The 15,112-nt window shown below is 33.9% G+C and overlaps 1 protein-coding gene across 2 annotated transcripts in view; it reads right to left on the bottom strand.

The window, feature by feature from the left end:
- Positions 1–1,360: 1,360 nt before the first annotated feature.
- Positions 1,361–15,112, bottom strand: part of LOC136029460 (F-box only protein 28-like) — a 28,044-nt gene continuing 14,292 nt past the window's right edge. For both annotated transcript variants that reach the window (XM_065707873.1, XM_065707874.1), the window contains exons 4-6: positions 9,847–10,030; positions 8,264–8,394; positions 1,361–6,947 (exon numbers count right to left, since the gene is read on the bottom strand). In XM_065707873.1, the coding sequence (XP_065563945.1) occupies positions 6,435–6,947; positions 8,264–8,394; positions 9,847–10,030 (828 nt within the window). In that variant the 3' untranslated portion in view covers positions 1,361–6,434. The remainder of the gene's footprint in view (positions 6,948–8,263; positions 8,395–9,846; positions 10,031–15,112) is intronic.

Genomic DNA, 15,112 nt, shown 5'->3' with positions numbered 1-15,112 from the left:
TGCAGCGTGATTCGATCTCTGGGTCCCGTGTTACCAAGCTAAGGTCAAATCCACTGCGCCACCACAGGACAATCACATTGATAAAAAGAACTATAATTCTAGTGGTTTCTAGTCAATAATCTACTGATTTATGTGCTGATTTAGTATTTTACTTCAAGAATCTAGTTATTTTTCACAAGATGGCGACACTGCACCCAACACAAAACACCGTGCATGCTAATGGTATGCTTCCAAGTTCACTGGTTGCAGAAGATGTCCGTATCTTTAAACAGTTTTTGGCTTTTTGCTGGATTAAAAATTAAAATTATTATCATTTGTATTATTTTCTTGTAGTAGCCCATTCAATTTCTAGTAAGAATGTTGGCTACGATCAAGCGAGTACCTAGACCCCTTCCTTCCAATCTTCCTAGGACAGAACCATTATTGAGGTATTTTAAATAACTTTGTCAGTTGTCTAACAACTTTTTTGTTTATTATTCATTGAAAATTTATGGCAGCTCCATGGCAAAGATATTTTACTCCTGTTTAACTTATAGCCCTCGTCCATGGAAATCCAGGCTAGCTGTGGCGATCAAATAAAATTCGAAAGTTTTTTTTATCCTTTTTTGAAACGTATTTACAACATTGTTTTATTTGTTATCTCTTCTGATACATTTCCTTTTCAAAGTATCGAAAAATTTCAGTGATTTCAATACAAGTGTTTTTCGATTTTCCGTTATTGATCCCCCCCCCTCCAGTGAAATTCAAAGCCGACGACATTGATTGGAAAAGGACTTCAGAGATCTTGTATTTTTTTACAATGTTTACATAACATTCTGTTGCTTTTTACTGCTTTTGAACACATTTCTTACATACATTGGTTGCTTTTTTGTGGAAAGAGAATTTGAAATTTAGATGTACTCGCCCTCAACCCAATCAAAACTGGAACGATGAGCTCAAAACTTGTCCTTTGCCTGCGGATTTGATAATAAGTGTCACTAAACATTATCCCCGCTTTTATTACCCCTGAAAACAAAGGTTTTTTTTATGATGTGACCGGGTTGATACTATTGACAGAACGGGTGATTATATTGCAGTGTTTAGACTGTAAGGTTGTCATCTAAGAGGCTTTCCCAATGAAACGGTGACATTAACCTTAAGAGCCATAATTTTCGAAAAACATTTTTAATACGAATGACGTCACATTCATATGCATTTACAGCCCCGCATTTCCTTCCTATAAACATTTAATCTGAACTAACCTTACCGTCTCTCCCCAATACTAATAAATAGATCTAAAGAATAAACATAAAGTAACGTACCAGCTAAAAATAAAATAATTTTTTAGACCACGCTGCTTTTCCATTTACGAAAAATTGAGTAAAGAAAGAACGGGTTTAATTTCTATAAAGCAGTGAACAAAAATAAAATATATAAACTACACTTTAACTAAAAAAATTTAATTAAAATAACTAGCAGGTATACTAATTTCAAATTTAGAGATAATTTTTACCATCAAGTTAGAGGATTAGCAATGGGAGGACCCTTAATTACACTGTTAGCAAATATTTATGTAGAGTATGTAGAAACTTTAGCTATTGATACATATTTTTTAAAACCTAAATTTTGGGGTATATATATGGATGGTGTTTTAGTTATTTGGAATTATGGGGAATCACAAATTGAAGGTTTTCTGGAACATTTAAATAGTTTGGGAGGGGAATTAGTTTTTACAATTGAAAATGAAACAGAATAAGTTACCGTTTCTGGATATTTCGATCCATGGAAAGAATAATGAACTATTTTTTTTCAATTTACCGTAAACCAACTAATAACAACCGCTATTTGTGTTTCGCATCAAATCACCCGATCCAAATAAAAAGAGGGGGGGTAGTTATTTCTTTAGTTGATAGAGTGTTAAAATTAGCTTCACCAGAATACATGAGTAGTAAATTAATTTTTAATAAGGATATTCTAGTAGGAAATGGATATCCCGAAAATATGATTCCTTAAATAATTGAAAAAAGGAAAAAAAAGTTACTGGAACCTATAATATTAGAAGAAAATGGATCAAATCAAAAAACAAATTACATAACTTTGCCTTACATCTCAATGTTGTCACAGAAATTAAGGAGCGAATTAAAAGAAAAACATAATACAAAAACAGCTTTTAAATCAGGACAAAATATAAGATCATGGCTAAATAATGGAAAAGATAAAGTTCCAAGAAATATACAACAGGGGGTATACAAAATTCCATGCTCTTGTGGTAAATTTTACATAGGTAGAACACAGCAGAATTTACAAAATGCTCGCTAAGACAGAATAAAAAACCTGAAACATTTGAATCCGCTATAGCGGAACACATGTATAATTTTTCTCATCACAATATTTTATTTGATCAGACAAAAATCGTTGATAAGTCTGTAGGACTTTAGAGAGACTATAGAAATAAATAAGATTATCTATGGGGGTATTAGTATTAATAGAGATGAAGGGGTTTTAAGATAAATTCAATTTATAATAGTTTAAGTAAAGACCAGTCAAAAACTTCAACGAGTACTGATTTGCATAATTGTCCCGAAACAAGTACAACCTTGCGAACGAAAGTCAAAGCAAGGTCAATGCTGTAACATGTCAACAGACTGCAGCTAAAATAGCAAATGAAAAAAATCCATCCAATTTTTAATTCATAACTTTGTTTCATTAACCTGTAAGATTTTGATTGGATTTGGGGTTGGGTGACCTGTTTTTGTTTTGTTGCAAGCATTTATAATTTTCATTTTTAATAGATTCCCATTTATACACCGAATGTGGCAGAGGAAAGTTTCATTGTATACAGTTGCTTTGTTTTTTTCTAAAGTTAATACCCTCAGTGAAGGAGTTTTCTTTTATAATGTGAGCTTTTCTTATTTATTTTGTTGTTTATATTTTTTTTCGTAGTATTTTATTTGTCGTGGTATATTTTTTTATGATGTCTTAAAAAAGTCTTAAATTGTCGGTTTGTAATTTTCTTTTTTCGTTGAGAAAGGCTCCCGGATGTGGGGCCGAAACATTCGGAGTATTTTAAGTTTTTTAGTTAAAGTGTAGTTTATATGTTTTATTTTTGTCCACTGCTTTATAGAAATTAAACCCGTTTTTTCTTTACTCAATTTTTACTAAAAATAAAAGCACCAAAATATGGCAAATATGGTACCAAGAACCAACAAATACAATTTTTTACTTGAAATAAGGATAGTATATCGTAAAGTCTACTGAAATTCAAACATTATATTCCATCGTAAAGAGCACACGTTGAATGTTTTGAAAATTTACCAAGTCGTATTTTTAATTATTCCAGGTAGATGTCGCTAATGAATCATCTACCGGAGACCCCCCCCCCCACCTAAAACTGCTGAAAACTCAGCGTTCTGGTAGTTGGTGTTACACTAACAAGGTAAAGAGGGTAAAAACGAATTATGCAGGTATCAGATACACACCCTTGTTCTATACTAAAGTAGAAACTTCCCAGAAGAAAAACATTTGGCGGTTTACTTGCTGTCCGTGGATGGTGGTTGGCTTATCCATGTCGAGTCAATTTACTTTGCCGACTTAAAGACTTTGTAATCATGCACCCTCAATTATGAAATATATGTTATTCTTGTCGATAGAACATTTCCTGGACTTTGAGGCTTTATTTCCATGCATCTTTTAAGACATATTTATAAAAAAGAATGCGTTTGTTGGTATATTAGTAACTAATGTCCCACAAATTGCATAAACTGTTGTGCCACAGTATTCTCATGCTCTGCCTGGCAATACGGGGCTTGGGGTTTGATCCCGCTGCCATAAGGTTGGACCAGGGGCTTGTTACCTTTGCATGCAAAGATGACCCAACAACTCAAACATTGATAATAACCTGTCGAAGCCCAACAATGGGCTATCTTTTATGCTTAATGGATTAAATCCGACCCATCAAAAGTTCTCCTAATTGATGAATTTCTACTGAAGAATGATATTAGATGAAGACAAACAACGCTATAAGAATCCGTAAATGTTGGGAAAAATATGCTTCAAAAGTATGTAGAACTGCCACTTAGTGTACTTAATTGACATGTACCTGCATGATTCCGCAATAGATACAGACGCAGCCGAAAACGCTATGAGAACTGCAGTTCCAGCCAGCTCCAGCCGCAGGGTCTTTTCCCCTCCAAAGTAGCAACTCTGAGTTAAATATAGCCAAGAAACTGTTGACTTCGGCAGCTTCGTGCTACGGTAAGTTTCTCTTAGCACAGATTAGGCCTAAGTCTGACTCAATTTATATGATAACATTACCAAAAACCTTAGAAATAAGCAAAATGAACTCGCAAATTATGAAAGAAAAGAAGAAAATAAAAGACGTATTCAAACATACATTTTTCAAGAATACATATTACAATAAATGAAAGAATCAAACTTGAGTTTAGAACCAACTCCATCCCTTATTGTTCCTCTTTTAACACAGGTTCAACCATAATCATCATCAAATTTCTACAACAGTTAAACCAATGAGTATAAGGAACTGACAATAGAAAACTCAGATTTGCCTAAAAAGAAAGAACTACCGCAATCAAGCATTGCCCAGCGAAAACCTGATATTAATTATAAAACGAAACATATATTATTATCTCTTTATTATTTTTCACTTGTATTCAATCGAAGATAAAACAATCAATTTTTTTAGAAGGCAACAATAGATATAGGAGTCTACATTTCTTTAATTAGTCAATTATCAGCATATTTATGCAGTCTTGACCATTGTAAAATCAATAAGAAAAAATACTTAAAATAAAAGAAACTGCTTTAAGTTATTTTAAAATAAAACAGGAGAAAAATTCAAAAACTTTCAAATTGGATCCATATGAACTTTGATACAGAATTCCGTAAATTAGTAAATACTTTCAAATATTAATGCATATAAAGTTTATTTAAATGTTTTACGAACGGACCAACCACACCTATAAATCTCATGCCCCCCCCCCCATATGGAAATTTCTTCGTAAGAACTTCGTTGAACAAAGACGAGATATGGGTTTCCCTATTTTATAAGACTCATTACGTAATAAAATCCATATATTTCTGTGGCAGAAACAAATATTCTACAAATTCTCTAGAATCCCCACCTTATGTAACATGTATTTGAATGTAAAGTAAATTGAATATAATAAACAAATTAACAAAAGAACTATATTATTCATTTCAAGGATTTGCTTAACTTATATTAATTTATTGGTCTTCATTTGAAGATTGACTCAGAATCAGTTTTTACGCCCCAAAATTAGGTTAATAAAGCAACACAAGATCTTCATATCTCGTCTTCATAGTTTACCGGGAAAAAAAAATTACACACCTAAAAAGACCCCAAGGAAACATTGAAATAGAATTATTAACGGAATATGAGAGTCTATCATTACTAAGGGTCGTATCTGAATTTTCACGTTACTGTGGTAATCGCCAAGATCGTTTGCTAAGTTGTTCTCAGAGAGAGGGTCGCTCGTGTGTTATGTGTAGAATCAAACTTCAATCCCCTACGTTTGTTAGGCCCTGCTGATCATCCTTTTGAGAACAGTTTAGCAAATGAAATTCAGCCATTACTTTAAAAGTTTTGAAATATCAATTACAACCTTTAGGCATGACAGCTAGGAAATAGGATGAAAACATAGAGTAAGAAATACGAGTAAACGAATATAGGTTGAAAAATATGGTAAACAATCGCTTTCTCAGCACGGTTTCTTTGATATTTTAAAGAAAGTAATAAGGTTTGGTGATTAGAACTTTCATTGGTCAGTTGAAATGATATATCTCTGGAAATTTTATTTATCTTCCTAAACTACATATCCTCCAAATGTCAAAGATATTCTTTTCTGAAAACAAAAATTTATTATATTAATCATTAATTAGATGAGGAGGGGGAGGGTTCAGTTTTAAAAGAAGTCCTATGCCACCTTTGGCTTATCAAGACCACTGTTTCAACCTCTATATCTTGGGAATATATTACATTACTTTCTAAAATTGAGAACATTCCCGCCCCCTCACGTTTATGCTATTAAATTTTTGCTAAACAGAATGATGACACTGGGATCCCCGAAATAACCCGAGTTGGTGTCAATTCTGACCAAAGGTTCACATAGAAGCAATATTCACTTACCCAGCAGTTTAGTGTAACAATTTTAGTTGCTTCGGAAAGCAATTTATGTACTTGAAAACCTTTTATTTTTACCACGCATCTAAATAATAATTGGCATCAAAATAATAATAATAATTCAACCAAATAATTGAAAACGTAATCATGACTGAGGAATATAAAAAAACGTAAAACCTTCTGGGAACTACAATAAGGACAAAATTACTCATAAATACCATCGGCGAATATTAACCACCACAGCAAATTTTTCTGTGCGAACCATGGGCAAACTAACAGAACAATAATGGTGCCATCAATGGGCTTTCGATTGTGACCTTGTAAATCGCTTTGGAATTTGAAGAGGTTTTGTACCACCTCTCTTGTTTTTCCCTTTTAAGTTGTGTGAATCTCCTTTCTTTGAGGGGTTCATCCTCAATAGTTCATCCTCAATAGTTTTTGCACCACAGCAAATGTCATTACTTCTTGGCACTTCGACTGAAACAGAGTAGCTAGTAGATGGACCGTCAAAACTCAATTCATCACCTTTTATCTCAACACGTTTCAAATCTGTGAAGCACGAAATCTTTCCGAATTTTAACATTTTTGACGCGCCAGAGTGACTATCTTCTGCTTTTCTTTTGGTTCCAGTTGGCTCAGCCAAATCCATAAGGCTTGCCACTTGACGACTTAATTCAAATAATAGCTTTTCTTGTTCAATAGACTTTTTTGCTTGTTCCAAAATCTTTTTCTCTTGTATCAAAAACTTTTTCTCTTGCTCCAAAGCCCTTTTCTCTAGTTCCAAAAACTTTTTTTGATGCTCCCCAATCTGCAAAGAAAAAGGATTTCAAATTAGTGGCAGTAGGTTGCTTTATTAATCAAGAACAGACAATATTTACAAGACAAGAATGGCCGTATTTAATGTTTGTAAGCATTACCGCCTGCTTGTGCATGCAAATTGGTTTATTCGCTCATACTGAACTATGTACAAAGTCATTTATTGAATGGCGTTGACAATGACATGATTATACGGAATAGACTCTTTCGATTATATAAATGAAGTGAGGATGTAAAGCAAAACTTTGGAAAATATGTGCCCACCATAAGGAATACCCTCTGAGAAAGAGTACTAGTGCTGTTCCAAACCACTTTATTGACATTATTTCACATTTTATAGCTAGAGATATAGCTGACTCTGTACCAACTATGTGATTAAGCTTTCCACCAAAGCGCCGTGCCTTCCGGCAACTGCTTAGTCTTCGCTATTTGTCAATATCAACCAGCTGCATCAGGCTGTCGTTGGTATGTCTCAAGCCCTCGTTGATTTTCCGAAACACACCCCCCCCCCCCTGCACCACTTGACCTAAATAATGACGAAGACCACACTGCCTTTCGATAATACAACTACAGAAGAGAGAATAATGAAGACTTTTTTCCCAAGAGAGTGAACCAGCAAAACCTGTTTGAATATTTCGGCCCTATATCTAAGGGCCGACTGTTGATACCCATGCAACCATATTCGTAGTCGAACATACCCACTCAATTGACTTATCCTCTGAAACAAAAAACAGTTATGGGTAAGGTCAATGGTCATGAATTAGTACGCAGTGTCAAGCGCTTAAACGACAAATGGTACACAAACAATGACAAATCAGCTACTAAAAATTTGTATGTTTCTCTGCAGGAAGGTATGACTGGTATTGCTACTAAAGTGCTTTTTAAGCGTTTTTTTAATAATACGAGGTGTACCAACCAGAGTGGACACTCATATACCCTCTACTCAATCTCTGACTTAGCTCATCTCTCTCTAATAAAATCGAGTTTTAAGGAATGAGTGAAGCTTGGCAGCGAATTCTTTCAGTTGCGCCAAAACTAAAGAATTTCTTTCACATAGAAAAAGGGTCTCGTCACAATTGTACAATAGCAGCATAATGGTAATTACAATTATACATTCGGTGATGATTATGACGAAAAATTCGACAGGTAAAATTTTTCTTTATTCATAGATTAGTAATTAAAAATAGGAGCCTAGTGATGATTATGATGAAAAAAAGGTTAGTATTAGGCATTAATCTGAGTTGTGAGGACTAGACACAAATTTCATAGGTATTTAACCAGATCAAATAGATTAGCACCATTATTTACCTGATTTCTGAGGAGATGTACGCCATACTTATATTTTTGAAGAGACAACATCATTTCCATCATTCCCAATCTGTTCCTGCCTTCAACTACATCAGAATAGAGTTCGATAAACTCATTTGTAGTTCCACTATCTAAAATAAAATAAAAAACATAAGAGAATGTACTCTGACATTGTAGCCTATAAATGTTCTACCTTCATTCTTTTGAAAGACGTGAAAATAACAGTTTGAGATATAAATATATATACATGTAAATACTTCTTTCTTCATGTGTTACTTTTAAGTCGTGTTTATGCAGCAAAAATAAATTTTATACCTTTTTTTTGCACAGAAAAAAGGAAAGTGTATGTAACAAGAGCTAAAAATTACTCAATCAACAAGAACAACAGGTCTTGGCAATTGGTAACAACTGAAAAGAGAAAATAATTGAAAATAACCAGGAGAAGTTACAAGCAAAGCTTCTTGGGCCTAGTAACCGCTTTACTTTTGTGATAGTTTTTCTTTTAGTATTAATAAATTGATTGATTGATTGATTGATTGAGAAACAGCTCTGATTTGTTAATTGTAAAATATTTTTTGTAATGCTTTTGTAGCAAAGTTTGCTTTGACAACATAAACACTGAAAAACTGCCATTCTTAGCAAGTCTTAGCAAGTAAAATAATTCAATAGTTACCGATTAACTTCGCACACAACAAACGCGAAATTTCTCAGAAACAATGATATACATAAGACATGAAATAATCAATGACCAACTCATCATCAATTAGAGTGATGGTCTACCCTCGAGATAGCCTGGAGTTCGCAAGGTGCAACACCTACTACACTCAAACTCTACAGGCAGATTCACAATTCCTTGTTCGTTAAAGGGGAGGGGAGGCAAGATTATATAAAACTTGATTATTAAATTTTTTCCAACTCCGGAACATCTTGGTCTTTTCCTCCCCATAAGAGTCCTATTTGATAGCCTTAAAAACAAGAAAATAATTATAAATCAGCAATGCACTGAAATTGCTAAGGGATAGAATTAAAAGTCGTTAATTCGCAAATCGATTTTCAATTCCTAAAATTTTGTTATCCGTGAACAAGGTTTAGCACAGGGAATCAAACTTGAATAGCCTTGTTTGCCGTCAATTCGAGGATCCAAAAATACTAATCGATGATCAAGTATCCCTTGGCTTTTTATCTGACTAAAACATTCAGAAAACTATTTTTAATCTTACTGTTTAATTTTCACTTAGAGCCAGTCAACAGAAGGAACTATAAAGAAAAATTCCCTATCAACAAAAACATTATAGTTTCTTTTTTACCTTGTTGTTTATCCCTTGCTTTATATTTTGCTCAGTTCTTTTGTTTGTCTTTTTTCTATCCTTGGTGTCGTCATGCTGCTTGATACGAAGGTTCTAACCTTGTTTTATTTTATTTTGCATATTTACAAGTTATTTGTTTCCGTTTTTGTCCATTTGCTTTTATTTTAATTGTCATTTCTTGCTAGGCTAGCTCAAATTACGAATTCCGACGAATTCCAACAATTTATCTTCTCTTTCCCAATAGATTAAGAGTAGGAAAGAAAAACATGAGCTTACCTCCACCTCCCAACTGAAATGTGGAAGTTTCACGTTTTTTTAAAAAAGGTGCGACCTTTTCATCAAAATGTTCCATTGCCATTGATGAGATGTCTCGAAGTTCCTGTAATACCTCACCAGTGTTTTTTGGCGCTGTTCCACAGAGCATCACATAGCGAATCACAGAATAAAGCTCGTCTAGTACCTAAAAAAAAATTAAATTAAATTATTCTATCACATGTTAGTACGTCTCAAAAACGTATCAATTCATAAATATTGTTATCATATCAAATATTGATATGCATCAAATATTTAGAGACAATGTTTGATAAGTTAACCAGAGAAGTGCCATGGGTCCTGGGCAAGCCTTTACGCACTGGCGTATATTCCGTATATTAGTTTGTTTGCTTAAAATACATATTGATTTTTACACAATTTACAGCATTGCATAAATTATTTGTATAATAATACTCGTTCTGATAATATGAATTTTTTTCTAGTGTTGTAAATGGTAAAATTTGATATTTTACCGTGATTTTATAGGCCCCATAAAATTAGTATTTTACCTATTGTACTATTTTACGTAATTTATGTATTTTACCATTTTTTTTGTATTTTACCGGTATTTTACATCTTTTATTGATATATTTTATGGCGCACTGTAGTTTTTATCGTGCTAAACTGCCCAAAAGGCTGGGAGAAACATGGTTGGATATAATATTGTTATTATGATTTTTACTGGATACACAGCAGAGCGAAGGAAAGCAATATAATTGTTAATTACACAAGTCAAGTTCGTTGTGAAGTGTTTAAGATTGAGTGATAAATTGGTATTTGACTAGGCCTTCACTCGTAGTACATCTCCTTATTCAGACATGCTTATTCTCTTTTAATGAACAGTTTTTGGAATCTTTCCACAAAACAATTTCAGAAAACAATACCATTTGGTCCGTGGGTTTGTAGCATTGTTAACCTGTCTAGAGCCCGAGACAAACCTGGCGCTTTTCCGCCATTTCTACTCTAGTGCCGAACAGTGGGTGGTAAACATTATACAATCAGTCAGTCATAACAAGTCTCATTGATCATAGTAGATCATAAATAGATTATAGGCCTTTTAGTATTTTCACTGAAAATAATTGAAAAAACGACACATTTGCCCACCCCCCCCCATCCACACACACATTGGAAAATACATTGTATCCTCCCTTATATTTATTAGAGTAAATTAAACGTACAGGCATTGAGGAGAGGGAGCAGTTAAACTAGAAGCTATTCTGAAATCCAATGGGTAACAATTTTCTTAACGTTTATGAATTCAAGATTTGTAAAAATACTATTTAGCTTAGGGCGTATAAACTGGATTAACGCTTATTTTACTTATTTATGATAAATAGGCTTTGTTTTGCTAAGGGTCGAAGGCAGGGACCAATTTGGGCCCAATCCCCTGACACTTCAAACTTCTTTGAATTTCCGGACACTCTATAATCAAATTATCTAACTTTTATTTTACAACCGTCCTCTCCATTCCCAGAAAGAAGTTTATTTAGATCTTCCAATTTAGTTTTTTTTTTATGATGTACCCCCCAAACACACTCGTTCGTCAGCGGTCGTCAGCGGTAAAAAAAAAAAAGAAAAAAAAAAAAAAAAAAAAAAAAACGTAAGCTTCAAAATAAACGATCGTTTATTTTGCCCTTCGTTTACTGTAGTGAAGATAGACGGCTGCATTGCTGCCATCGACGTTTGTTTTACCCAGCGTTGTTTTTTCCGCCAAATGTGTCCGTCACAATACTATCCTATACACCTCTAAGAGACGCTCGATAAAAAAAAACCAAGTGTGTCTCGGGTCTAAAAGGCCGTCTGACTTAACATAGTGTATTAGAGCGATAAAGTTTATTAAAATCGAAATAATCATAATTTTTTATGGTGAAATATTACCTGAAATAAAACTGTGTGCGATTAAAGAGAATCTTCAGTCTTATCGTGGTAACGAACTGTAAGAAAGGAGCAACGCGGCTCAATAAGAACTAAAAAAGTAAAAAACAGAATTTTTATACCAATAGATTTATCTAAAGAATCAGCTTATTAAGCTGATCCAAATATATAAGACACATTAAGCTATGTGTTACCAATCAAAGGCTATTAGCCTGAGGAAATTTGCCTGATTTTTGAAAAGGGGGGAAAACACCCCCTAAAAGTCAAAGCACCTTAATGAAAATCACACCAGATTTAGTATATCAGAGAACCCTGGTTTAGAGGTTTCAAGCTCCTATCTGCAAAAATAGGGAATTTTGTATTTGTTGCCAGAAGAAATATCACGGATGCGTGTTTATTTGTTGTTGTGTTTTGTTGGGTTTTTTCCAGGGGTGATCGTATCGAACCAATAGTCCATATCAAGAGAAGGCTCATTCTAACTGAAATTAAAAGTTCTAGTGCCCTGTTTAAGCACCCATAAAATTGGAGAGCAAGTAGCCCTCCCATGCGCCTTCTCTCCAAAAATCAAATCGAATTCCAAGAAGGCCATTTGGTTCAGCATAGTTAAAAAGTCGAATAGCTATCCCTTTGGAGATAACATGCTCCCCCACAGCCTCCGAGGAAAGGTCATTAAAGTTATAAAAGTTGCTCATTGTGTACGCATGGCTTCTCCAAAAATAGAGGATTACTTGCTAAACGAAAATTAGAACGCGTATGAGGGGGGCGGTCCCTCCTCAATACCTCACTCTTTACACTATAGTTTGAATATTGTCCAAATTGTTTTAGAGCAACTCCTGAAACACAACGGGCGTTTAATTAGAACAAAAAGAACAATAAAGAATTAATAATAAAAATGATTAATTATCTCCCTTATTATGCTTGCTCACCGATATAACACTCCTTATTAGGCATTAATGCTTCTCGCAAATAGAAAAGTATAATTTTATCAACCCTATCTCGATGAAATTTGATTAACCTATTTTCAATTAGGCTAAGTAAGGTTTCTGAGTCATAACAGAAGTTTTGAAAGCCAGGGTTTCCGTCGCTTTTGGTAAAATTTATGCTACAAAGCTCCTTTTGCTTTCAATAATTATTTTCCTAGATAATTTATTCGTGTGAACTCATGTGCTAAATCATATAAGTTACTACAAAGCTCCTTTTACTTTTAATTCTTAAAAAAGAAAAAGAAGGTAGTAAAATGATTTAAAAGATCCTTTAGAATTTACTTACTACTAACATTTACTTTACTTGAAACTTTACTTACTTGAATTTACTTCAGAATTAGAGGTTCAATTTATTTTCTAAGCTAGGAATATAGCCTACAGACAATGTAGGCTATTTTGTTCTCAGACAATGCTAATTCTACTGCTGCTCAGTAGATGCCCCTCCAGGCACTCAGCGTGTCCCCAGGTGGCAGATAGGGCAACTTCATATGGATATTTAGGTTAGGCCTAACTCCCTAGGAGGCACAAACAAACCAAGGGGGGACCTAGTCCTTAGGGCTCCATAATAGAAAGGGGTATTCTTGGCTGTATATATGGGTGGAGGACAAGGAAGACCCCCAAGTGAACTCTTGGCAGGTCCCACCAGCAGGTGGATATTTCCCTTGAGTTACAAACCTTTCTTCAACAATGGGTTGAACTGCATGGTCAAGCAAAAAACCATTGCAGGTGGATCTGCTATAGGAAAGCAAGTGCAAGCAGGTGTAACATCTAGATCTATAGAGAACAGCCTCTCCAAAGGGCTGCCTTGACCCTGTTGAGGGTACCTGCATGAGTCTTACCCCTTTGAGCTCATGCTGATATTACTCTGCTGGACTACCTCTTTGTCCTTTCCTACCTAAGTAAAAAAAGGGGATGCATAATGAGTCAGTCAGTCTGAATAAATAAAATGTTCATAGGAGAGGTCAATTTAATTTGGTGAGTTTTTGACTTTTAACTGGTTATCTTTAACTATACCTTAAATTGCAACTTGGAGCAATTGAAGAATTTTCCATCCTGTAGCATTGCTCAGCATTTCTTCAAAAATTGCCTTGTGGATTGATTTGGAATTGTCTTGAATATTAAGTTGGTTTGACTAACTAGGGTTTATGCTCTGGTCTGGGACTCCAAGGTGTCCCATTCCAGCCTCCATTCCTTATTGCTCCACTCCTTGTCAAGTAAGACTTTGAAAATTTTTGAACTGTGTACACATGTAGAGTTATATTTTCGATTACTCGTTTAATGATTTATGAACATTGATAGCTACAGTGGTTCGCAACCCTAACTGGAGAGCTTCAGCAATGCAGGTCCATTAAGGTATGGGCTCTACAACCATTTACGGATCATTATTACCTTCACTGAGGATAAATATAGAATCAATTACCTGTTCCTCACTTTATGAGGCTTACTGTCTAAGAAGAACTGCGTCTAAGTAACCCCCCCCCCTTAAACTACTAAAAAATATATACTTATCACGGCAAGTGGTATATCACGAGATAACAGATAGAGAATTAAGAATTGAAGTATTTTTCTTCAAAAAAAATCCAAATAATTTCTAAAATAATAAAATAACTGATAACTGAATAATTTATCTTAAAATAACTGAGTAATAATAATTTGAAAAAAAAATAATAAGATTTTCCCTCCCAAAATAGATCGATAGGACCTATCACACAAAGTTGAAAATTCAATTTTGTTAAGGAAAACGAAAATGAGGGCGCAAATACGTTTAGGAATGGAAATTTAATTATTAAACAGACTTATTTGGCGGATATTTTATAAAAATCAAGCATCTTGAACAAATTGATGTCAGGGCCAAAAACGCATCTATTGATTCAAGAATATGACGTGAAAGTATTCATAGAAAAAATGGAGCTAGGGAAAACGAATTTGGAAAAAATAAATATGGCATGTTTCCACTCTTAAATATATGTGCCTAAGATAACATTGAAGCGAACAAAAATCCATTTGTTAAATACTTGTTAATTAATTTCTCGAATTATTTTATTGATCTCAATTTTACAAAGTATGCGTGGATATAGAAATCTTTTGTTTACAGAGAAGATTAGAAACTTGAATCACAAGTAATGAGAAATAAAAATTGATTAAATTTGTTTGTGATAATTCTATAAAACAGAATCTTCAGAATACATTTCAAATTCAACTTTGACAAGGTATTAAGAGTGAATATAATATTTGATCTAATAAAGTATTATTTTTTAATTTTGTCTAGCTTTTTTTCTGAATGAACAATAAAAATAGTATCTAAAAATCGAAAATACAAAAACAGTATTTAAGACATTGGTAATCTCGGCTCGAAAATAAGAAGGAAATAC

Source organism: Artemia franciscana, chromosome 7, assembly GCF_032884065.1.
Source record: "Artemia franciscana chromosome 7, ASM3288406v1, whole genome shotgun sequence".
Classification (NCBI taxonomy): domain Eukaryota; kingdom Metazoa; phylum Arthropoda; class Branchiopoda; order Anostraca; family Artemiidae; genus Artemia; species Artemia franciscana.
Note: the sequence above shows the minus strand (reverse complement) of the source record. Positions and strands in the feature narration are given on the sequence as shown.